General features: G+C 46.7%; 2 protein-coding genes across 5 annotated transcripts in view; one reads left to right on the top strand and one right to left on the bottom strand.

Annotated features, from left to right (window-relative positions):
* The first annotated feature begins 13 nt into the window (after positions 1–13).
* psmc2 (proteasome 26S subunit, ATPase 2) lies at positions 14–7,586 on the top strand. Its single transcript, XM_056276619.1, has 12 exons — positions 14–198; positions 494–531; positions 1,133–1,214; positions 1,413–1,512; positions 2,213–2,344; positions 2,455–2,527; positions 2,958–3,053; positions 3,284–3,448; positions 3,756–3,843; positions 6,143–6,345; positions 6,589–6,685; positions 7,227–7,586. Exons 1-12 carry the CDS (start codon positions 129–131, stop codon positions 7,382–7,384), a joined length of 1,302 nt encoding a protein of 433 aa, XP_056132594.1. The 5' UTR covers positions 14–128; the 3' UTR covers positions 7,385–7,586.
* Positions 7,587–7,730: 144 nt separating this feature from the next.
* slc26a5 (solute carrier family 26 member 5) overlaps positions 7,731–26,871 on the bottom strand; it is a 37,209-nt gene continuing 18,068 nt past the window's right edge. For all 4 annotated transcript variants that reach the window (XM_056276614.1, XM_056276616.1, XM_056276615.1 and 1 more), the window contains 12 exons: positions 25,327–25,562; positions 24,299–24,446; positions 23,218–23,331; positions 19,992–20,069; positions 17,064–17,159; positions 15,599–15,705; positions 14,010–14,079; positions 13,782–13,874; positions 12,133–12,240; positions 11,747–11,950; positions 8,974–9,028; positions 7,731–8,716 (listed from right to left, as the gene is read on the bottom strand). In XM_056276614.1, the coding sequence (XP_056132589.1) occupies positions 8,577–8,716; positions 8,974–9,028; positions 11,747–11,950; positions 12,133–12,240; positions 13,782–13,874; positions 14,010–14,079; positions 15,599–15,705; positions 17,064–17,159; positions 19,992–20,069; positions 23,218–23,331; positions 24,299–24,446; positions 25,327–25,562 (1,449 nt within the window). In that variant the 3' untranslated portion in view covers positions 7,731–8,576. The remainder of the gene's footprint in view (positions 8,717–8,973; positions 9,029–11,746; positions 11,951–12,132; positions 12,241–13,781; positions 13,875–14,009; positions 14,080–15,598; positions 15,706–17,063; positions 17,160–19,991; positions 20,070–23,217; positions 23,332–24,298; positions 24,447–25,326; positions 25,563–26,871) is intronic.

Below are 26,871 nucleotides of genomic sequence, written 5' to 3'. Positions count from 1 at the left end.
CTCCGGCGCGTAGTTCCGGTTCGCATTGCGCAGCAGCGGAAGTTCAAACCTGCTGCGTAATCGTGCCGATTTAGGCTATTTTTTGTGTGCTGTATTCGTTGTTTTAGATTTTCTGTTATCGATCAATTATGCCGGATTATTTGGGAGGAGATCAGAGGAAAGTCAAAGAAGAGGAGAAGGAAGATGGGCCCATCAGAGGTGATACTTGTTTAAATCTAATAATGCGCCTGGGTTCAGCCTCAGTGACTGGGTTATTAGCTTTACACAGACAGCCCCTAGTTCTCTTCGTAAAAAAATGCCGATCGACATAAACAAGAGTTTTGGCTGTTCAATATCATTAAGATTTCAAATCAGCTATTCATGACGTTAATCTTCATTGTAATGCAGCTAATATGAGCTGCCTTACGTATAAACCTCATTGTGATGCTTAAGGACGCGGCTGGTCTTCAGTGTTCAAACTTTTTTTCTTCTTCTTTCTTTTCCCTTATGGCAGCTTTGGATGAAGGGGACATCGCGCTGTTGAAAACCTATGTAAGTGCATCACCCACGTCAGGAAAGCGATTATAGCGTCCTGCGTGTTCAAAGTAATTATCATAATAATAATAATAATAATAAATCAAACTTATATAGCGCTTTTCTAACACTCAAAGTGGCTTCACAATAAACGGGGTGAAACAAGACAACAGGTAAACATAACACAGACATACAGGGGTGGATGGGAAGGGGGGCTACGAGAGGGAGAAGCGGCAGCCACACACGACGCCAGCAGGACTCTCCCACTTAAAACACATACAAAAGGGCAAGAAAAACACAAAACAACAGCACTGTGGACGTTGATGTTGTGTAGGGGTTTACTGCCGCAGCCTAGTCCTCTCCCGAGGTATCCACTAGGCAGCGGCACTGTTTAACCCATAGCTGGGGGCTGGTTCGTGGGTATCAGGGAATATCCACACACCGGTGGGCCTGCGTACCGCATGTCTGGGGGCCAGACCTCCTCCCATTCCCTAGATATCACAGAAAGTTGAATCAGTTCATCTGGACACAAGGTTTATTGAGAGAAATGCTCCATCACTCATCCAAGTAGACACTTATTTCCTGCTGTAGTCAATTCAGTTTGTCTATTTGTCGCCAGGGCCAAAGCACATACTCCCGTCAGATCAAACAAGTGGAAGATGACATCCAACAGCTGCTTAAGAAGATCAATGAGCTGACTGGTGGGTTTTCAGTATTCGTTTGGTATGGTTGTGTCCACAGAAGCTAATCATCAATCTGACTGATTTCTCACATTATTGGTGATGGTATGGAGATCTGTTGTTCACATATTAGCAATGAGAAAGCGTAGTTTCATCTGTCATGACTGTGCATGATGAGGTGGTTAACGTTTTTTTCTTAATGTTCTGTGGCTCTTCTAGGCATCAAAGAATCAGACACAGGCTTGGCTCCTCCGGCGTTATGGGATCTGGCTGCTGACAAACAGACTCTTCAGAGTGAACAGCCGCTGCAGGTGGCAAGGTAAGGTTAACAATCCAGCCAGCCATAACGTTACTGACTTTACCACACAGTCAAGGCTTTTGGGGCTGCAAGTTGACACAGCTCTATTCTAATACAAAAACACTCAAGTAACACCATCACCCCAAATAGCAGACACACAATGAAAACAACATGCAGTGCACAAACTGCAGTACACATCACATTTGACAGAATTAATTTGCCCAAGTTGATTGAATGGGAAATATGAAACAAAAAAAGTTTTTAATATGCAGCACATAAGCTAAAAAAGATCTAGCTATTAAAACGTTTTCCCTGTCAGTCTGGATGCACAGCCTCCTGGGGGACCCTCACACAAAAGCATCCAAGTCTGACATGAAATGACTGCTGCAGTAGAAACTGGAAGTCAGTGGACTACAGTTATGCACAGAGCCGGTTATATGCCTGTGCTCGTCTGGTGGGAGGGGCTTAGCTGAATGACACGAGGCGGTAGAGAGAGCGGTGGAATGTTCATGTTTCCTACTGCAGCTTTAATGTCTTCATAGTTTCTCTGTTAATATGCCCAGAACTTGGTACAGCAGAAAACTTCATCATCTTACTGGAAAGCTAATGTATTTAGTTTAAAACTTTAGATAAGAAAGAGTGGTTCCTTAAGTGATGAGTTTGACCACTCCATGGAGATCCAGTACCTCTGTGTGTTTGAAAGAGTTGTTCATGCTCACAGATGCACAAAGATCATCAATGCGGACTCTGAGGACCCAAAGTACATCATCAATGTGAAGCAGTTTGCCAAGTTTGTGGTGGACCTGAGTGATCAGGTGGCTCCCACTGACATTGAGGAGGGAATGAGAGTCGGGTAAGTCTGATCTCTCTGCCAAATAAAAATCAGATGTTTTTACAACAAAACCAGCATATTCTCTGCTGCTAATGTGTTATGTCCATAATGATGTGTTTTTATTCCCCCAGAGTGGACAGAAACAAGTACCAGATCCACATTCCTCTGCCTCCTAAAATTGATCCCACCGTCACCATGATGCAGGTGAACCACACATGACATCTATCAAACGTCCATCTCACAGGATAAACTTTAAGAATGATAGTCATCTGTCCCAAGACTTACTTAATGCACCCCGTAACATTTCGGGGGTTTTAAAATTTACACTATCTCACTTCGGTTAAAACAAGAATTTATAAAACTTTGAAACAAGGCGAAGATTTAGATGCCTAACTCTGTGCAGGTGAGACTGAAGAAAGTTCCTTGAGGTTTATGTGGAGAAGTCAGTGAGTTGGTGTAAATGTGCACATTAGTTTTACACACGATACGTTTAAAAGTGCTTTGTCCCAGTAATGAGAGGCATCTAACAAGTAGAATTGTGTAAACTGGTGGTGTTATTAGTTCTCCGTACTGGTAAAACCCAGATCCACACATCATGGCCGACTGTCATTGGACCTTTCTCCATGTTGTTTAGGTGGAGGAGAAGCCCGATGTGACCTACAGTGACGTGGGTGGATGTAAGGAGCAGATTGAAAAGCTTAGGGAGGTGGTTGAGACCCCCCTACTCCATGTGAGTGTGTAGAAACAGACTGAACCTGATTTTTGACTTAACATTACTGCATCCTGTCGCCCTCCCAAATGGAAATCCTGATATGTGTGAAAAGAGAGAGGGAGAGGACATCGAGCAGGAATAAGAGAATGACTGGAGAGGAATCAACATAAGATCTAAAGAGATGTGAACTGGTGTCACAGCAGTTGGATTTGTCTGTATGGTAATAACTGTTTCTCTTCGTTTCCTAGCCTGAGAGGTTTGTGAATCTGGGTATCGAACCCCCAAAAGGTGTGCTCCTCTTCGGGCCCCCTGGCACCGGGAAGACCCTTTGTGCCCGCGCAGTGGCCAACCGTACCGATGCCTGCTTCATCAGGGTCATCGGGTCAGAGCTGGTCCAGAAGTATGTGGGAGAGGTGAGTCTGATTGGGGGTCACAAGTCACATACAAATTGGACCACTTGGGGAAAGAGAAAAAAGCTCAGGAAGCCCTTAAGCAAGGTCCATTACCCCCAGCTGTTTAGTGGCCAACATGGGACGACTGTGGCTGTACTGTGCAGCTTCCATTATGGATTTTGTGTGGAGCTGTGTGAGAAGCCCCCCCAAAGAGCATACTTAGTTAACCGGGTTTACCCAAACGAGCCACATCTTCACATTTCGAAGGAAAATTAGTGTCTTGACAGAAACTTGCATGTGAAAATCCTTTTCTTGTTCTTTTCTCTAGGGAGCCCGAATGGTCCGTGAGCTCTTCGAAATGGCCAGGACCAAGAAGGCCTGCCTCATCTTCTTTGATGAAATTGATGCCATTGGAGGTAGCACTTGGTTCTGTTTATCAGTCTTAGGGATGGGTATCATTAAGATTTTAACAGTAATACTATTCTTCTGATACTGTTTATCGAGCCGGTGCTTTACCGGTACTCTTACCAGTTCTTTATGATGTTTTTAAGAGAGAAAACAACAAATGAACAGAATTAACATGGCTTTATTTTCTCATGTCTGGACAGAGCGTTACTTTTAATCATGAACCATGTGTGTATAATGTAGTTAACTCTGCATAGGCTCCAGCATACATAACACACCTGAGGTGGATGATGAACCATGAGCTAGGCAGTGGAAACCCGTAGTTCTCCGCCTGTACTTGATGCACTTTCACCAGATGTTTCTAAAGCTTGCTTGTGTTTCTGCCCTTACATGCAAGACTTGTTGACCTTGTGGCAACAAGCATCGTCAGCATCGACTCCAGTGACGTATAAAGTTTATGTACCCTAATTAAGACGACATTTATTTTCTTAGTTTCTGCAGTACCGATAGCAGAACCGCTAACGTCGGAGCTTATCAATACTAGGGTCTTTAATAATCTAGCACTGGTGCCTGTTTAATACCAGGTTTCGGTACCCATCCCTATCAGTCATATACTCTATAATGAATGCAGTACAGACATCAATTGTCTATTCTAGCTATACATAATTTAGACTTAAAAATGCAATGTCTGTCACATGAAAAGGAAAAAAATAGAGCAAGCTTTAATTGTGTACGTGGAATAAGAGCATAACTACACCAGTCACCCAAAACATTAAAACCACTGACAGGTAAGTGAATAACGTTATCTCGTTACCATGGCACCTGTCAAGGGGTGGGGTATATTAGGCAGTAGGTGAACAGTTAGTTCTTGAAGTTGGTGTGTTGGAAGCAGGAAAAATGGGCAAGCATAAGGATCTGAAAGACGTTGACAAGGGCCAAATTGTGCTGGCTAGACGACTGGGTCAGAGCATCTCCACAACGGCAGGTCTTGTGGGGTGTTCCCAGTATGCAGTGGTCAGTACCTACCAAAAGTGGTCCAAGGAAGGACAACCGCTGAACCGACGACAGGGTCATGGGCACCCAAGGCTCACTCATGAATGTAGGGAGTGAAGGCTAGCCCGTCTGGTCCGGTACCACAGAAGAGCTACTGTAGCTCACACTGCTGAAAAAGTTCATGCTGGCTATGACAGACAGGTGTCAGGACACAGTGCATCACAGCTTGCTGTGTATGGGGCTGCATAGCTGCAGAGTGCCTATGATGACCGCTGTCCACTGCTGAAAGCACCTACAATGTGCACGTGAGCGTCAGAACTGGACCATGGAGCAGTGTAAGAATGTGGCCTGGTCTATGAATCCTGGTCTGACGAATCATGTTATCTTTTACATCATGTGGACAGCCGGGTGCATGTGTGTCATTTACCTGGAGAAGAGATGGTGCCATCAGCACAATGGCAGTGGCCTCTTTCAGCAGGATAATGCTACACTGTGCACATGCTTCAGGAATGGTTTGAGTAACATGACAAAGAAGTCAAGGTATTGTCTTGAATTGCCCCCAGATCTCAATCTGATCGAGCATCTGTGGGATTTCCTGGAAAAACAAGTATGGTCCACAGAGACCCCACCTTGCAACTTACAGGACTTAAAGAATCTGCTGCTAATGTCTTTGTGCCAGATACCAGAGGACACCTTCAGAGGCCTTGCAGAGTCCATGCCTTGATAGGTTAGAGCTGTTTTGGTGGCACGAGGGGGACCTACATATTAAGCAGGTGTGCTTTTTTTTTTTTTTGGACCCCCCCTTTTTTTTTTCTCTGTCTCTCCTCATTTGTACTTGGCCAATTACCCCACTCTTCCGAGCCGTCCTGGTCTCTGCTCCACCCCCTCTGCTGATCCGGGGAGGGCTGCAGACTACCACATGCCTCCTCCCATACATGTGGAGTCACCAGCCGCTTCTTTTCACCTGACAGTGAGGAGTTTCACCAGGGGGACGTAGCGTGTGGGAGGATCACACTGCGACCAGGACACATACCCATATCCAGCTTCCCACCTGTAGACACGGCCAATTGTGTCTGTAGGAACGCCCGACCAAGCCGGAGGTAACACGGGGATTTGAACTGGTGAGCCGCATGTTGGTAGGCAATGGAATAGACCGCCACACCACCCAGACACCCAAGCAGGTGGTTTTAATGTTTTGGCTGATTGGTGTTATATTAAAGTGTAGCACTGTGTGAAGGCAAAGTCCTTGACCGCTAGTCTTTGACCTTTTTTTGATATGAAATCAAACTTGTGATTCCATTGTCTGAATTTTGCCAGGTGCCCGGTTCGATGACGGGGCTGGTGGGGATAATGAAGTCCAGAGAACCATGCTTGAGCTCATCAACCAGCTGGATGGCTTCGACCCGCGGGGGAACATCAAGGTTTTGATGGCCACTAACCGGCCCGACACCCTGGACCCGGCCCTCATGAGGCCCGGTCGTCTGGACAGGAAGATCGAATTCAGCCTGCCAGACCTGGAGGTGGGTGTCACTCCCAGAAGGGGCCTGGTTCATACAAATAGTCAGCGTTGGAAAGTGTGAATGTAAGCTGAATAACCAGCAGCACATTATGATCAGAAAGTCGTGTAAGCAAACCAGCAACCTACAAGTGTGTTGACTTGAGCTGCGTTCTGGTCAGTAGTTTCTTTGCTTGTCAGTTCAGATGTAAAGCCGGCCTCGTACACCGAGCAGGACTCAGGGATGTGCTTTGCTTTTGCATTTTAGGGTCGCACACACATCTTCAAGATCCATGCCCGCTCCATGAGCGTGGAGAGAGACATCCGCTTCGAGCTGCTGGCTCGGCTCTGCCCCAACAGTACTGGTAAGACTGGGACTGGCAGGGTTGTGGGGTCATGCCTATCTCCCGACATGGACTGAAACTTGTCTCCCATTCTCGCTTCCTAAAATCACTTCCTCTTATGTGCGGCTTCCTGTCCTTAGCCTTTTTTTTTTTTTTACCCTGGCCTTTAGAATTCTGTCGTTTACAGAAGATTGCTCCCCTTCGCCGCCTTACTTTTGGGCTTTTTGCTACATTAATGTTTACAATGTTGGTTGTGGAAATACTTAAATATATCAATTGATGCTTGAACTGATGCTGTTGTACGTTGCTCTGCTTATGAGCGTCATATGTAGTATAGATGATTGATTCATGTGCTGCACTACTGACGGCTGGCCACTAGGGCGCAGCACAGTACTAGGTTTAATAAGTTAGAGGCTTGAGGGTTGTTTGTTTAATAGCAAATACACAAGCTGACCTTCAAAAGCCGTTGTCTTTTCCTCTCGCCTTCGTTTAGTTCATTAGTGTTTTCATGTCACACTGCTTTGTCAAAAGACGCCAGCCAAGACTTCGTGTCTCGTTTCAGGGGCCGAGATCCGCAGCGTGTGCACGGAGGCCGGCATGTTCGCCATCCGCGCACGCAGGAAGATTGCCACAGAGAAGGACTTCCTGGAAGCCGTTAACAAGGTCATCAAGTCGTACGCCAAGTTCAGCGCCACCCCCAGATACATGACCTACAACTGAGTCACGGATCTGCTCCGCATCCACACGTACCGCTTTCACTTGTGTTGTCAGCATCGGGAACGTTGAGTTTAAACACAGCGTGCTCCTTTTGTCAACCTCCCTGATCACTTGGAAATAAAGATTCCAGATGTTTGTGTTCAGTGAGTCTCAAAAATTGCACCTTTGTTTTGAAACAGGTCTATTAAAATGTAATAACAGAGTATTTATACGTTGTTCTTACATTTGCAATAGAAAAAAACAGCAGTGGTGGTTGTTGTACACTGAGCTGGTGAACAGTGTTGCAATGAAAGGGACAAAACATTACAGTGAAAATTACACATACACAGCACTGACACCGCTGAAATAATTCAGACGCCACACTGCAAAAAGGCCGCCAACGAAAGCCGAACAGTCATGGAACCATGTAATCTGAATGTGTTCAGCAGTGGAGGAGCTTCTTTCCAACATTTAATCACCCAGAATTTGGGAATGAGGGAAAAAAAATCCTGGCCTCAAAGCACATTTTGGATTGTGGTACTCTGTTGTCGCGGACATCTCTTGGGAAACGACACTAAGGCCAGACCGGGTTCTGTGGATTTCAAATCCTAATTGGGGAATTGCATGTTGCAGAATTGACTCGGATTGAAAAAGCGTTTTGCAACGAAACCCTTTGTTTTAAACCTGCAGCAGGAGAAAACGTTTCAGTAACTTTTCATTTGACGCCAACACATCTGATGTCAGCAGGAGCAACGCGCCTCCTTCTGTCCCGTTCCACTTACTGGCTTCTTTTTTCAACAGGGCTCAATGAAACAGGAAGGTAAACTTATTTCTCCCTCTTTCAGACCCAGAAAGGTTGGGAGAGACTCAAGACAGTAGACAATAAGTTAAGGTAGTTTGCTTGTTCACTGCCAAGGTACACACAGCTATCAGCTTGTAGGAATGTAGACCAGAAAACCAAACTAAAGCCACTTTCCCTTTCAGCAAGAAACTGTGTCCACCGTGAACCGTCTCGTGTCTTGTGTGGGTTTGATTATTTTGCTTGTTGAAGAAATCCACATGACGAGCCCGTCAAACCTATCAGAACCCTTTGTGACACACAACCTTCCACTGACAAAGCACCCTCCGTGAACATGTAAACTTTAAAGACTCTGCAGGTCATAGCATTCAGCTGCCGTGTGCTGTCCTTTGCTGACGTCGTCAGTATTGGGAGCCCTCAGTGGCTGCAGTGGTTGGGGGGCGGGGCGGTGTGATGCTGACTGTACAGCACGGCGTCGTGCACGGTGGGGAACAGCATGTCGGGGGTCATGACCCCTGTGAAGAACTGTAAGGTGCGCAGCTCAGTCAATAGAGTTCCTGGTAGACCAAAGCACAAACAGAAAGATCAAACCTGTGGTGGATTATGTACAAGATGTCATATACCGGGAATTTAACCTTCTGGGATGCTACACATTCTACATCTGATTCCTTATTGTCTTATCTACTGGAAGAGGATCGCTCTTCTGATGCGCTCTCCCATTCTCAACGTGTCCTACGGCTTTGTGTTGTGTGTCAATGATTCCATGAGAGAGACAGCAAGAGAAAGAGAGAGACAGAGAGAGAGAGAGACTTACTGCTGCAGCCAGCTATGAAGACTCGCACGTCCACGGCTGCATATTCCTTGATAACCTGCAGACACAACACAACTTTAATAACCTGCAGACACAACACATCTATAATAACCTGCAGACACAACACATCTATAATAACATGCAGACACAACACATCTATAATAACATGCAGACACAACACATCTATAATAACCTGCAGACACAACACATCTATAATAACCTGCAGACACAACACATCTATAATAACCTGCAGACACAACACATCTATAATAACCTGCAGACACAACACATCTATAATAACCTGCAGACACAACACATCTATAATAACCTGCAGACACAACACATATATAACCTGCAGACACAACACAACTATAATAACCTGCAGACACAACACATCTATAATAACCTGCAGACACAACACATCTATAATAACATGCAGACACAACACATATATAACCTGCAGACACAACACATCTATAATAACCTGCAGACACAACACATCTATAATAACCTGCAGACACAACACATATATAATAACCTGCAGACACAACACATATATAACATGCAGACACAACACATCTATAATAACCTGCAGACACAACACATCTATAATAACATGCAGACACAACACATCTATAATAACATGCAGACACAACACATCTATAATAACCTGCAGACACAACACATCTATAATAACATGCAGACACAACACATCTATAATAACATGCAGACACAACACATCTATAATAACATGTAGACACAACACATCTATAATAACCTGCAGACACAACACAACTATAATAACATGCAGACACAACACATCTATAATAACCTGCAGACACAACACATCTATAATAACCTGCAGACACAACACATCTATAATAACATGCAGACACAACACATATATAATAACCTGCAGACACAACACATCTATAATAACCTGCAGACACAACACATCTATAATAACATGCAGACACAACACATATATAATAACCTGCAGACACAACACATCTATAATAACCTGCAGACACAACACATCTATAATAACCTGCAGACACAACACATATATAATAACATGCAGACACAACACATCTATAATAACCTGCAGACACAACACATCTATAATAACATGCACACAACACATCTATAATAACCTGCAGACACAACACATATATAACCTGCAGACACAACACATCTATAATAACATGCAGACACAACACATCTATAATAACATGCAGACACAACACATATATAATAACCTGCAGACACAACACATCTATAATAACATGCAGACACAACACATCTATAATAACATGCAGACACAACACATCTATAATAACCTGCAGACACAACACATCTATAATAACCTGCAGACACAACACATCTATAATAACCTGCAGACACAACACATCTATAATAACATGCAGACACAACACATCTATAATAACCTGCAGACACAACACATCTATAATAACCTGCAGACACAACACATCTATAATAACCTGCAGACACAACACATCTATAATAACCTGCAGACACAACACATCTATAATAACCTGCAGACACAACACATCTATAATAACATGCAGACACAACACATCTATAATAACATGCAGACACAACACATCTATAATAACATGCAGACACAACACATCTATAATAACATGCAGACACAACACAACTTTCATGTGTACTGGTGGTTATGAACTGATGACATGATGTTTGTTTATTTATCTCCGTCTATCATTCCATCCACCCATCTCCGTCTATCATTCCATCCACCCATCTCTGTCTATCATTCCATCCACCCATCTCCGTCTATCATTCCATCCACCCATCTCCGTCTATCATTCCATCCACCCATCCTAATGGCAGGTGTTAACTGGGGTTTTTGTGAGTCCTTATGCAGAAGTTGTGTGTTTGTTAAGCCATAGACAGGATGCACAGCTCAAACAACATAACACTGTTTTAATCATTTTTTTCTCCCCAGCTGTGACTCTCACTCACTCCCTACTTGGCCAGTCACCCCATTTTCAATCACCCCACTCTTCTGAGTCGTCCCGGTCTCTGCTCCACCCCCTCTGCTGATCCAGGAGGGCTGCAGACTACCACACGCCTCCTCCCATACATGTGGAGTCACCAGACGCTTCTTTTCACCTGATAGTGAGGAGTTTCACCAGAGGGACACAGCACGTGGGAGGAGCACGCTATTCCCCCCAGTCCCCCCTCCCTCTCTCCCTCCCAAACAGGAGGCGCTAGTGCAGCGACTAGGACACGTACCCACATCCGGCTTCCTACCTGCAGACACAGCCAATTGTGTCTGTAGGGACGCCCGACCAAGCCGGAGGCAACATGGGGATTCGAACCAGCGATCCCCGTGTTGGTAGGCAACGGAATAGACCGCTATGCTACCCGGATGCCCCACAATATAACATTTTATCTATTTATTTATTCGTTTTTTTCTCCAGTGGTCACCATGTCAGGTCACATGACCAGTCAGCTCAAGTCGTGGCTTGTCTCGCTCACACTACAAGCCCGTCTTCATGGCCGCCACCTGTGTCTGCAACGGCGTGGTGTCTGCGAGGGCGTGGTGTCTGCAACGGCGTGGTGTCTGCGAGGGCGTGGTGTCTGCGAGGGCGTCTTCAAAGCCTCCACCTGTGTCTGCGACAACGCGGCCGTGTCGGAGTCAGGTGGACTTTGTGTTGTCCGAGTCTGTTTAGGGATGATCGAGTTACAAATGAATGGTCTCTGAAAGGCAGCAAGTTATACAACGTACCGCCTTGACCGCTTTGGCGCCGACCGAGTCCAGGAAGTTCACAGAAGTCCAGTCCAGGATGATGGAGTGGGTGGAGCCCGGAGAGTCCAGGAAGACCGCCTCCTCCAAATCTGATTGGCTGTGTTTCTCTGCCACGCTGCTGTTCCCGTGCTCCTCCGCGTCATCCCACGACACGACCTCATGGGACACGCCCTCACCTGTCACCTTCAACCAATCAAATGAGCGAATTAGGGGGGCGGGGTTCAACAATAATTCAATACTGTCATAAATCGAAAGCACTGGATCTCGTGTTGTGATGCACAATGTCACCGTCGAAATGAGTGACAACGGAATCCACGACCGAAACCTCACAGGAAGTGAGGGAAGCCAAGAGGAAACAGACTCACCACTACAGTCTGAGGAGACGCATGGCCTCGTGTTCCTTTCTCCTCCGATTCTCTCTGTTTTCTTCTAACTTTACGGGCGGCTTGTATCTTCGCCGGGTTTAGACCCGTCTGTGTAAACGACAGAAGCAGAGATGGTTGTGTAAGGAGGACAGGAGTTTGTTAAGGTTCACTGAACGGCTTAACGCTGATCTTGACTAAATGGTGGTTTGGCTCAGTGGAGCTTTGTCAAACTGACTTCCTCTTGAATCCTGACTCGTCTCGTGTTTAATATGAACATCATACAGAAACCTCCATCCATCCACCCGTCTATCCACCCACCCATCCATCCACCCACCCACCCATCCACCTGTCCATCCATCTATCCACCCACCCATCTATCCACCCACCCATCCATCCATCTGTCCATCCATCTATCCAACCGTCCATCCATCCACCCACCCATCCATCCATCCATCCATCCATCCATCCATCCACCCATCCACCCGTCCATCCATCTATCCACCCACCCATCCATCCATCCATCCATCCATCCATCCATCCATCCATCCATCCATCCATCCACCCATCTATCCATCCACCCACACATCTATCCATCCATCCATCTATCCACCCACCCATCCATCCACCTGTCCATCCATCCATCCATCCATCCATCCATCCATCCATCCATCCATCCACCCGTCCATCCATCTATCCACCCACCCATCCATCCATCCATCCATCCATCCATCCACCCGTCCATCCATCTATCCACCCACCCATCCATCCATCCATCCATCCATCCACCCATCTATCCATCCACCCACACATCTATCCATCCATCCATCTATCCACCCACCCATCCATCCACCTGTCCATCCATCTATCCACCCACCCACCCATCTATCCATCCACCCACCCATCTATCCATCCACCCATCCATCCATCCATCCACCTGTCCATCCATCCATCCATCCATCCATCCATCCACCCACCCATCCATCCATCTATCCACGCACCCATCCATCCACCCGTCCACCCATCTATCCATCCACCCATCCATCCATCCATCCATCCATCTATCCACCCATCCATCCACCCATCCATCCATCCATCCATCCATCCATCCATCCATCCATCCATCCATCCATCCATCCATCCATTCATCTATCCATCCATCCATCCATCCATCCACCCACCTGTCCATCCATCAACCCACCCATCTATCCATCCACCCATCCATCCATCCATCCACCCATCCATGCATCCACCCATCATCCAAACCGCTTATCCTGCTCTCAGGGTCGTGGGATGCTGGAGCCTATCCCAGCAGTCACTGGGCGGCAGGCAGGGAGACACCCTGGACAGGCCGCCAAGCAGTTAAAAAAACAATAGCATGTAATCTATGACCATACATGCACTTCTATCTCTCTCTCTCACACACACACACACACACACACACACACACATCATATCTCCCTGTACTCGTGGGGACCCCTCATTGACTACATACGTTCCCCCCGCTCTTAACCCTAACCATCATAACTACATGCCTAACCTTAAGCCTAAACTCAAGTCCTAACCCTAAAATAGACCCTTGGTCCTCATGGGGGCCCAGAAAACAACAGTCGGCGGGTTCCAGTGTTTCTGTCCTGAGTGACTGGGAGTACCTTCTCTTTGAGGGTGTTAATGTACTGGTCGCTGTTGGCGAAGTAGATTGAAGAGTTGAAGTGGAAAATCTTAATCCCTGAACACTCAGCAGCCTGGGAACCAACACACAACACCGTGAGAGAGAGAGAGACAGACAGACAGACAGACAGACAGACAGACAGAGAGAGAGACAGAGAGAGAGACAGAGACAGAGAGAGAGACAGAGAGAGACAGAGAGAAAGACTCACCTCTTCATATTCATCCACATCATAGTACATGTCTGTACCTGGAATTTGACCAAGCACGGCCGTCTTCGAGCTAAAGAGCAAATACAGCAAATATAACAGATATAATAACTATAACAGATATAACAAATACAACAAAGATAACAGATATAATAACTATAACAGATATAACAAATATAACAAATACAACAAATATAACAGATATAATAACTATAACAGATACAACAAAGATAACAGATACAACAGATATAGCAAATATAACACATACAACAGAGAGGTGAGTGAGTGAAGCCAGTCAGTAAAACATAACACTGACAAAGATGGTTTCTTAACTCCAGATATATCATCATCCATCCATTACCCCAACCGCTTATCCTGCTCTCAGGGTCGCAGGGATGCTGAAGCCTATCTCAGCAGTCATTGGGCGGCAGGCGGGGAGACACCCTGGACAGGCCGCCAGGCCATCACACAGGGGCCCCACACACACACACACCTAGGGACAACTTAATATGGCCGATTCACCTGACCTACAGGTCTTTGGACTGTGGGAGGAAACCAGAGCCCCGGAGGAAACCCACACAGACACGGGGAGAACATGCAAACTCCACACAGAGGACGACCTGGGACGACCCCCAAAGTCGGACTACCCCGGGGCTCGAACCCAGGACCAGGACTTCTTGCTGTGAGGCAACCGCGCTACCCACTGCTCCACCGTGCCATCCCCAGATACATCAGATCTAGTTCAAATATAGGTTTGTTTGTTTTACCACGTCAGGAACACCAGGCAGGTGGTGTTTAAAACACTTGGAGAATTTTACATTGTTAGGCAAATTGCCAGTCACGGGATCATTTAATATTTTTTTACAAATATTTCCTTCTTTGTCGGATTTGGATAAAAGTGTTGGCTAAATTACTGTAATGTAATGTAATGTAATGTATGTATGATGTATGTATACTATATGTATGTATGTATACTATATGTATGTATGTATGTATGTATGTATGTATGTATGTATGTATGTATGTATGTATGTATGTATGTATGTATGTATGTATGATGTACGTATGTATGAAACGACAATCTTAGTCAACATCAGCTTAAAGTGATGACGTCATCAGTGGTTGTGGGACTCAACTGTTTTACTTTTCAACAAAGTGTGTATCCTCTATGGGTATCTCCATTATAAAAACAAATTACTTAATGTCTTAAGTTTTTCCCTCCTTTTTCTCTCCATTGTACTGGGCCAATTACCCTACTCTTCACATCCGGCTTCCCACCTGCAGACACAGCCAATTGTGTCTGTAGAGATGCCCAACCAAGCCGGAGGTAAGTCTTAAGTTTTTTAAATTTGTATTTTCTTAAGCAAAATTGACTGACTTTGTGCTCCATACAGGTTGAAACAAGCCTTCTGTTTTTTTTTTTCAAATCTTCTGTCCTGTGTGTGTGTGTGCGTGTGTGTGTGTGTGATGCAGAACATGAATTCATTACACCAACATCACAACAAGACTGGAGCTGGTTCAACATGTCAGCTGCTGTCGACTTTCCCTGCCGACTTCCCACACCTACACACAACACGGAGCCTCAGCAGTACCTTTGTGTTCGGTAGATGACCGTTAAAATGGCAAATGCAATGGCGACCACGAGGCCGAAGTCCAGGCCCAAGAGCACGGAGGCAGTGAAGGCTACCAGCCAGATCGCCTGAAGGAAAAGAAGACGAAGAAACAGACTAATATAAAATGGAGACCGTCTTTAACATTAAAGCCATGAAGATTTACATGTAAACAAATTAAGATAATAGCTAATCCATGAACATCACATCCTGCAGGCTGCAGCAGTGTGTGGTGTGGATGGGTGGTGTCTGGCAGGACTTTGCCAGGAAAAATGACAGGGTGCATAGTGTTTTCATCTTCATCATAGCGGCCAGGTGAGGAAGAAGAAGGCAGGTATTGTTGAGTGTGAAGAAGAAGTGAAGGTGTTGTGTCTAACCAGCAGACATGACAGAACAAGCTGGTAGAAGACCTTCACCAACACATAGTACTACTACGTCCATAAGTACAACTCAGGTTCCACCAGGTTTTATGTGTGTTTCTGACACCGCAGCCCTGCTGACTCTCATCCAGTCTGGATGGAGCTCACACACCCACCTCACCACCACCTACATAGGACACACACTGGTCCAGTAACACCAGGCCCAATATAAACAGGGCTGCAGAGAATGTCTGCAGGCACAGTGAGATGGTTCTGCTCATCTGAAGGAAAACAGCTCAGGTTTGCACCAGAGATTTGGGATGAGCTAACGGGACTCGATGTTGTGAACAAGTGTAGTAACCATCACCAAAATAAGACTTTATCTATCTGTCCCCCCCTCCTTTTTCTCACCAATTGTGTCCAGCCAATCACCCCACTCTTCCGAGCCATCCCGGTCTCTGCTCCACCCCTCTGCTGATCCGGGGAGGGCTGCAGACTACCACATGTCTCCTCCCATACATGTGGAGTCACCAGCCGCTTCTTTTCACCTGACAGTGAGGAGTTTCACCAGGAGGACGTAGCGCGTGGGAGGATCACGCTATTCCCCCCAGTTCCCCCTCCCCCCCTGAACAGGCGCCCCAACCGACCAGAGGAGGCGCTTGTGCAGCGACCAGGACACATACCCACATCCGGCCTCCCACCCACAGACACAGCCAATTGTGTCTGTAGGGACGCCCGACCAAGCTGTAGGTAACACGGGGATTTGAACCAGCGAATCCTGTGTTGGTAGGCAATGGACTAGACCGCCACGCTACCTGGACGCCCCTATACATCTGTTTTAAACAACGTTTGTTGCGCCAAGGATTTTTTTTCAGCGGTTTGGTTGAGCCAAACAGATTTAAACTACCGGCTTTAAAAGAACAAAAACATTCACTCATAAAGGTGCCTGGTGGATCAACCAACATGAATTCAAGTTCCCCATAAACCTGACATGTCTTTTCAAAACCCGAAGCAGGAAGATTTTCATCTATTCCGGCTTGAGCACAAGCTGGATGTATTCTGGGCCCGGTGGCGCTCCACAGACTCACCAGTTCTATTCTGCTGGTCCTCCACAGGGCGGGGATGTCTCTGGTCTGCTTGAACATACCCAGCAGGTTAACCATGATGATGGCTGCCAACACCGTCTGGAACACAACACCATCAGATGGACAGAGGGCCGGGCCATACCCACCAACCCACATACCACGGCATCACAGACTGAGCACCTCCACATGGACCACGTGGTGATATCTGGTGGATGACCACTGGTGCTTCCACAAGATATTTACACAGCACAACATGCTGACAATGATCATCAGCAATGTGGATATGACGACAAGCAGGTCAAGTAACACAGTGGAAGAAGTTCAGAAAACAGTCTCACTTTACTGTACTGCAGCCTTTAAGACCAGGGAATGACCACTTTTAAGTTCTATCACCAGATTACCACAACCACAATCCCACAACACACCCGGTCTCACATCATACATCCATTACCCAAACCACTTATCCCCATCAGGGACGCAGGGGTGCTGGAGCCTATCCCAGCAGTCATTGGGGGGCAGGTGGGGAGACACCCTGGACAGACCGGCTAGTCCATCACAGGGCCCACACACACACACACACACACACACACACACACACACACACACACACACACACACACACCTAGGGAGAATTTAGTACGGCCGAGTCACCTGACCTACATGTCTTTGGACTGTGGGAGGAAACCGGAGCCCCCGGAGGAAACCCACACAGACACGGGGACAACATGCAAACTCCACACAGAGGACGACCCGGGACCACCCCCAAGGTTGGACTACCCCGGGGCTCGAACCCAGAAACTTCTGGCTGTGAGGCGACTGTGCTAACCACTGCGCCACCGTGCCGCCCTCAAGTGTTAGCCTTTACAAGCAAATTCTATCCAAAGGACCGAACTGGCATATTTTGAATACTGCAGGGAAATAAGTAGGCTACTTTAACTACACTGCTGATCAGCTGACAGCATATATATATATAAACTAAGCAAGGAAAAGTGTGTTTGGTAGATTATGTCTTTGTTGTAACAATGCTTCCTGGCAGTAAATCTTATACCGTTGGAAAGCCTGTTTATTCCCCTTTTAAATGGCGCCACATGTGTAAGGAACATGCATTTGTGGGATGAGCAGCAGAGCTGAGTATGTGGGTTGCGTCCATGAAAAATTTGCCAGATCTTCTCTGCCAATGCCAAACAGCTTATTTTGCTGTTGCTACCGACTCTTGTTTTGAGTTTCTGGTACCCCAGGTGCTGCCAATCAGGTGCCTGATTGGCAGCACCTGTGAGCATGGGCCCTGCTACAGTGGTCAGTTGGTGTCTGCTCCAAGAATCGGCATGCCACGTTTGACTGATCTGGATAGGGCCCGTACGACAGGGCAACGTCAAGCTGGTGTTCCGCACAACCAAGCTGTGGCATTATTTGGAGTGAGCCCTAGTACCACCTCCAAACTGAAAGCCAAGTTCCATATAACGGAGGATGTCAGAGACAGGCTGCGAAGTGGGCGTCCCAAGAAGACGACACCACAAGAAGACCGTTTCCTCTCCCTGTCAGCACTTAGGAACCGTAGGCAGTCTTCTACAGATTTGCGGTCAAGGTTTGCAGGACGATATGGCCGACGGCTCTCTGCCCAGACAATCCGGAAGAGACTGCATGCAGCCAATCTCCAGTGTCATAGGGCCAGGAGGCCTGCCATGACTGCCCTTCACCGTCAGGCCCGTTTGAGCTGGTGTCGGCAACATGTGCACTGGAACGTTATGTTCAGCAATGAGTCCAGATTTTGCCTACGGCAGTTGGATCGTAGGGTCAAAGTGTGGATAAGACGCGGAGAACGCTATGCTGATTGCTGCATCGATAGAGTAACATCTTTTGGTTGAGGCAGTGTGATGATGTGGGGCGGCATCTCCCTCACGGGAAGAACGAGGCTTGTCATCATTGGAGGCAATCTCAATGCAGAGAGATATCGAGATGAGATTCTGCAACCAGAGGCAATCCACTATCTCCACAGTCTAGGACCGAACTCTATCCTCCAAGATGACAATGCTCTCCCTCACAGAGCGGGGTTTATCAGAGACTACCTCCAGAATTTGGGAGTGGAGAGGATGGAATGGCCTGCCAGTAGTCCTGACCTCAACCCCATTGAACACTTGTGGGATCAGCTTGGGCATGCTGTTCGTGCCAGAGGGACCAACACAACCACGTTGGCTGACTTGCGACAAATGCTGGTTGAAGAATGGGATGCCATCCCACAGCAGTGTGTGACCAGGCGGGTGACCAGCATGAGGAGGAGGAGGTGCCAGGCTGTTGTGGCTGTGTATGGTTCTTCCACACTCTACTGAGGCTCCTGTTTGTTAAATGAATAAATTGTTAAATTGCCAATATGTCTTGTTTCTTCAGACTTCAATCATCCAATCCACCAAACAAGAGTCAATAGCAGAATAAGCTGTTTGGCATTGGCAGAGAAGATCTGGCAAATTTTTCATGGGCGCAACCCAAATACTCAGCTCTGCTGCTCATCCCACAAATGCATGTTCCTTACACATGTGGCGCCATTTACAAGGGGAATAAACAGGCTTTCCAACGGTATAAGATTTACTGCCAAGAAGCATTGTTACAACAAAGACATAATCCACCAAACACACATTTCCTTACTTTCTGTGCTAAGTTCATATATATATACACACACACACACACACACATCCTATATATACACGTCATATAAATACACACACACACATTATATCCACACACTGAGCAGATCTAAATGGGACAAAAGCATGAGAGGAGAGGAAAGATGAAGACACAGAGCTAAACAGAGCGAAGATACTTGGCTTCATCTGTCCTTATCTGTAGGTACATCTCACTAAACGGAATAGTGAAAATCAAATTAGTGAATGACTACTACACATTAGTAGTGTCATTTTTCTTCAAGTCTCCACCTACCTGAGGGAGCGGCTGGAAGACAAAACCGATGGCCACCACCACCAGCAACACCACCAGTGACGCCAGCAGCCCCGCAATCTGAACACACAGAACACTTTCATTTACGTCTGCATATCCCCAACAACGCCCAAACACCAAACAGTGCACCGGCCGACCGAAGAGAGGGGAAGGGCAACAGCTGTCCAAGTGTAAACCAGCGGTGATTCTGTTTGTGGTGGGAGTGTCAGAAAAGTTGAGATGTGCATTTTCAAAACACCGCGTCTCAGTTGCTTTCAAACCCCAAAAAACACACTGCACCAGATGTTGGTCCACCTCACGGACCGGGTCCCCCGGCACAAACGGAGCAATACAGTGCAGCTGTTAGGTGCCAGGAGGGTTGCCGTGACTTGTACATCAGGGAAACCAAACAGACGCTGGCCAAGAGGATGGCCCAACACAGGAGAGCTAGCACGTCAGACCAGGACCCCACAGTCTACGCCATCTACACAGTCTACACCCATCTACACAGTCTCCACCCATCTACACAGTCTACACCCATCTACAGACCAGTGACCACTCTTTCAGGGATGAGGATGTGCACATCCTTGATTTGGCTTTGTAAAATCGAACTGCCGTTTATTCACTCACTCTCTTCTATATTCTGCACTAGCCTCTTCATTTGTCCTACACTATTTTCTGTGCTTCGTTCACTTATCCTACAATTAGTTTAGCCTACAATTAGTTATCTTTAAATTGAGTTCTTCACAACCTGTACTGCATGGTGGGTCGGTTTCTGTCCCAATGAATTTACCAAGCACTGTTCTGCTGACGAGATTATACCGTATAGATTATAGAGTATACTATATTATAGGGTATAGATTACAGAGTATAGAGTATAGGGTATAGACTATAGATTATAGTGTACAGATTATAGTGTACAGATTATAGGGTATCGATTATAGGGTATAGATTATTGACTATTGCAAACTGTTCTCTTCTCTCACATGTCTTTTCTCTCTCTCTGAATGATGTCCTCTCCTTTCTCTTCTTGTATGTGTGTGAATGGTGTCATGTGAGTCTCCCTTGTGTGCATGTGTAGTCTATCCTCCTCCCAGGTCTCCATGGTGATGGTGGTCATCACCTGGACACTGCTTGACATCCCCTTCATTACAGTTTCTTTTTATTTTTGGGGGGATTTTTTTCCCCCTTTCCCCCCATTTATACTTGGCCAATTACCCCACTCTTCTGAGCTGTCCCGGTCTCTGCTCCACCCTCTCTGCTGATCTGGGGAGGGCTGCAGACTACCACATGCCTCCCCCCATACAAGTGGAGACACCAGCTGTTTCTTTTCACCTGACAGTGAGGACTTTCACCAGGGGGACGCAGCGCATGGGAGGATCACGCTATCCCCTCCCTGAACAGGCGCCCCGACCAACCACAGGAGGCGCTAGTGCAGCGACCAGGACACATACCCACATCTGGCTTCCCTCCCTCAGACATGGACAATTGTGTCTGTAGAGACGTCTGACCAAGCTGGAGGCAACATAGGGATTCGAACCGGAGATCCCTGTGTTGGTAGGCAACAGAATAGGCTGCTACGCTACCCGGACACCATTTTCTTTTTATATATCTGATACATCCATATAATTTTAATGTTATATCCTTCTCTCACTCAGATGTGTGGCTAATGTGGTTTTTGTTTTTGTCTCCATGGTGATGCTGGTCACATGGCTCGGGTCCTGGGCAGTTCCGGTGGCATCTGGACACTGCTTGGCATCCTCCTCATCATATTCTTCATATATCTTATGAAGTCCCCAGCACCTGTGCTGGGGACTATTTAACGGGTTGTTTTGCAGATGTCCTCTACCGAGTCTTGGAGAGGCTTCACGTCGGTCTGCGGGAGCTCTTGTATCCTGAACCCTCTTCTGCCTCCTCTGTGTGAGAGAGTGTTGTGCTTGTTTTGCATGTTACGTTTATTCTAGTTTGCATTATTGCCTGTCCTGTTTGGCAGTAGTCTTTTGGTATTGTGTGTTTTGCTGAAGTCCAGTAAAGAGACTTTGTACTTTACCAACTGGCTCTGCCTCTTCTGTGCAATTGGGTCCAAATACCCAGCGTTACATTGGGAGAGAGATCCTCCTCTGTTGCACTCCCTGAGGTTTCTTCCTATTTTTTCTTCCTGTTAAAGGTTTTTAGGGAGTTGTTCCTTATCTGATGTGAGGGTCTAAGGACAGGATGTTGTGTTGCTGTAAAGCCCCTTGAGGCAAATTTGTGATATTGGGCTATACAAATAAAATTGACTTGACTTATAGTTTTCATTCTCAAATGACTGTTGTGTTAGTGGGCAGCCTTTTGTTCCTAGTCTGTTTACTAGCTTCGAGCTCAGCAGTTACCTTTATTGTAGGATTTGGTCTCTGATCTACTGAGCGTGCTGTTACAAGCCACTAGTCAGCCTACAGCGTTTGTTCTTCGGACTTCCGGCTTCGTGAGGTTCGGCTTAAGGTTCACCTCTCGGCCAAATTATATGCAGTCATAGAATAAATGTCATTGCTATGCGGCTGATACTCAGCTGTATGTGCCTGTAAGACTGATGGTTGTACTCAAATGACTAATTTAAAGGCCTGCTTGGCTGCTGTGCTGTGTGGCTGCTGTAAAGCCCACTGAGGCAAATTTGTGATATTGGGCTATACAAATAAAATTGACTTGACCATTCACTACGTAGTCGTGTGTATGCAGGTTTTCTATGCAACCAAACACGACACCATCTGATTTTACTTACTTGTCCTCCTCGGTCTCATTCAGGATGTGTTAATCAGTGAAACCAGATGGTGAAGTATTGGACTGGAATGAAAACCTGTGCGCACACGGTTCAGGTAGAAAATACAACCCAGTTCAGCGATAGCCGTTCTTCTTATCAACAATAAAGATAGCATCTGTTGCATTTACTGCGATATGAACACAAGCATGGCCCAGTGATAAAATCACTGTGTCAACAATGTCTGTTTATTTACTATCTCGTCTGCTTATGCTGTAGTTTTTATGGTTTTACAGCTGCAATTAAGTCATTAAGAAAAGGTCACAACTGCAACACCTGCAACTGTGCAACCGGTTCTCCTCACACACCGATATCTACTCAAGGGGTGTGTGAATGATGTGAGTTTGCCTGTGTGTGTGTGTGTGTGTGTGTGTGTGTGTGTGTGTGTGTGTGTGTGTGTGTGTGTGTGTGTGTGTGTGAGAGAGAGAGACAGACCTGTGTCTTTCCTCCTGTGCTCTCCTGGACCAGGCTCCTTGACATTGAACATGTGATGGCAAACGTTTGGAAGAAGGAACCAATGAAGTTACACAAGCCCAGAGCCATCAACTCCTGTGATGTCAGAACAACAGTAAAGACATCATGTTAATAACAAATGATAATCAGAACAACCAAAAAAATACAACAGCTCTATCCTCACATGAGGATCACAAGTTCAAATCCCCTCAGAGTCTTTGAGAAAGGCGCTGAAGAATTCCATGACTGTCACACGCCCTCCGGTCTCGTGATTCCAGACCATCACAGATCTCCGCTTACCAACGTCTGGGGACTTCCACATGCAAGGTGGTCGCTACAGCGGCAGCGAGAACGGCTGCTAACAAACCTACGCCTCCTGCTTTGGAAATCTAGGACAAGTCTTACCAGAAATCATGCCTGCCCCTCTCCTCCTCCTCCGTAGTGACTGACTGGAGCTATAGTCAATCTCCGTGTAACACGGAGAGCTTTTTAAACCACTGAACGTGGATGTCCTGAGCAACGTTAGATTATTTGATTCCATTTTATTGAATGTGTGCTCAGTCCACAAGATTTGTGCAATTAAGTCTTTACAGTGACTTTGTTTAAAACTTTTACCCCAGGACAAGAAAGACATGTTGGCTAATTGGTCCTGTAATGTCCTGCACAGCAGACGTGTAGTCTGGCCAGAAGGATGACTCATGTCCTAATGGAAGAATGTGTTTGTTTTTAACTGATGAATATGTTTTGCTGCAAACGTAATAAACATTAACAAACCTGAAGGAGTTTTCTTCAGCTCAGCCATCCTGTCATGCACGTGTTGCTGGTACGACAGTGTTTACAAGCACATGACTTCTGCAGATCACCACCCCAGTGTGAAGGGCTGCCCTAAAGACTTTGGATTGGTTCTGCAATGCAGGTTTTTTTTTTAAACTCTAATGGTTTCCACCCAGTTTTAGCAATGACAGCTGGGACACTGTCCTCAGCCTCTAGTTGAGCGAGGCATGAAGAGACTGACTTGTGAGTCTACGTGTTCTCAGATCTCCGCCGTGTGTCTGCCACTCACCTGGTTTCCATCTACACTGTAGCCGTGCTTCAGGGCGAAGATCTTGGCCAAAGAGATGCCCATCGAGAATCCCACGATCGCAATGGTGAAGGAATCGGCGATCAGATTAGGGAGCAGACAGAAGTGTGGAACTGAAGGGGGCAGGAGCCTAAGTAGAAAGAAAGCCACTTTATTTTGTCATTGTATTCTTACAATGAATGTGTCTTCTGGATGTAACCCATCCTATTGTATAGCAGCAGTGGGCAGCTGCAGCGCCCGGGGACCAACTCCAGTTCTTCTTTCCACTGCCTTGCTCAGGGGCACAGGCAGGAGTATCAACCCTAACATGCATGTCTTTTTGATGGTGGGAGGAAACCTGAGCACCCGGAGGAAACCCACACAGACACAGCGAGAATATGCAAACCACACAGAAAGGACCTGGGATGGCCTGGGGTTCGAACCCAGGACCCTCTTGCTCTGAGGCAACAGTGCTGACCACTGGACCACTGTGCTGCCCAACAATGATATTCTCTATTTTTACTATTTTCATTCATCAATTCATTCTCTATACCTGATTAATACAATCAAGGGTCTCGGGAGAGCTGGAGTCTATCCTAGCATGCCCTGCGTCAGTAATTTTTAAACTTGTCATCACATACCACCAGTACTGCTGGTTTTCTATTCCACCAGGTAGGTCATTACATTCACCTGTTGTTCCAGGTGTAACACCTCCCCGATTGGAGGCTGAAGAACTGAAACCACAGGTGAATGTAATGACCTAGCTGGAGGAATAGAAAAACTGTAGTGTTAGTGGTACCAGAGGCCCTGATTGACTCCCTGGCAGGGTGTCAATATACTGCCCCCCCCCCTAATATTATCATGATTATTGTTATTATCATTATTAAACTTAGTATCTGACACTGAAAAGCTGACTCCCAAGCTCTGCACATAAAAAATGAATTGCTCTGCAGGGACCGCTGGCATTTCACATCATCTGAGGTTGGATGTGAACTTTAAGCAAATGGTCCCAATGCACCAAAACAACCTACCCGGTTGGGATTTTCCCGACCACGTCCACGTCATAGTTTTCGGAGAGGTTGAGGCTGAAGGAGATGCTTGTTGACATGATGACCACGATGATCTCTCCAGGAATGGGCACAGGCAGCTTCTTCTTGAAGCGCTCATTGAGGTCTTTGACGCTGTACAGGAAGACGATGCACACCAGGCCCACGATGAGTGTGGTCACATTGGTGCTAGTGATGTCACTGAAGACCGCGTGGAAACTCTGGAGGGAGATGGGGATGGGCGTTGGTTATTTATCAGAGGGAGCTAGAGAGGTCAGGCACAACATGTCAGTCATTGTCATGGAAACTGATCCACATTATACAAATCTATGACTTTGTTTCTGCCGCCATTGCTTATGATTCTGCATCACATCTAAACTACACCCCGCCCCCACCACAACAAAAAGAGGACAGTTGTGGCAAAGTACAAAAGGAAGTCAACCTATCAAACAGATCTAAAACTAGTTGAAAGTAATGGGTGTCTGGGTAGCGTGGCGGTCTAATCCACTGCCTACCAACACGGGGATCGCCAGTTCAAATCCCAGCGTTTCCTCCGGCTTGGTCGGGCGTCCCTACAGTCACAATCGGCCATGTCTGCGGGTGGGAAGCCAGATGTGGGTATGTGTCCTGGTCACTGCACTAGCGCCTCCTCTGGTTGGTCAGGGTGCCTGTTTGGGAGGGAGGGGGAACTGGAGGGACTAGTGTGATCCTCCCCCGCGCTATGTCCCCCTGGTGAAACTCCTCACTGTCAGGTGAAAAGAAGCGGCTGGTGACTCCACATGTATGGGAGGAGGCATGTGGTAGTCTGCAGCCCTCCCAGGGTCGGCAGAGGGGGTGGAGCAGCGACCGGGGCGGCTCGGAAGCGTGGGGTAATTGGCCAAGTACAATTGGGGAGAAAAAAGGGAGGGTGGGGAGAAAAAGGGGAGGGGAATGCCCCCCCCCCAAAAAAAAACCAAAAACAAAACCTAGTTGAAAGCTAATGAGAACAGATGGGTTTTCAGTTTGGACTGCAGGGGGTCTACAGAGTCAGCTTGCGTGGTGTGGGCTGGGAGAGGGTTCTAGGGAAGGAGGGGTAATAAGAGAAGGCTCTGCAGCCTGCACACCTCCTCTTAACTCTGGGTGCAGAGAGGGGCCTGCACCTTGAGAAGGGAGGGCAGGAGAAGGTCCATAAGGCCGTGTAAGATGATATGAGGGGACAAGCAGCACATTAAGTCAGTGCAGCGGGAACGGGGAGCCAGTGACGGGAGGCTGGAACCTGTGTGAAACAGCCAAACGTGTTTTGTTTGCCTTCATATTCTTGCAGCAGCATTTTGGACCAGCTGAAGGTTTTTAGTGCCAGCACGTGACAGGCCGGAACAAACAGTACAGTGCAGTAATCTAATCTGGACGAAACGAACGCACAAAACCAAAAGCACAGAAGTGCCCCGTCTCTTCTGCACTTCAGTGTTTTCTGCTCCGTCTTTGTCTTTATGACCTTTTTTTTCTAAATTTCCACTTTGTAGAAAATAAAGGAGTATTCTATTGTTTTTG

This window comes from Lampris incognitus, chromosome 3 (genome assembly GCF_029633865.1).
Source record: "Lampris incognitus isolate fLamInc1 chromosome 3, fLamInc1.hap2, whole genome shotgun sequence".
Taxonomy (NCBI): domain Eukaryota; kingdom Metazoa; phylum Chordata; class Actinopteri; order Lampriformes; family Lampridae; genus Lampris; species Lampris incognitus.
The sequence above is the reverse complement of the archived record's forward strand: the minus strand, read 5'-3'. Positions and strand labels throughout refer to the sequence as shown.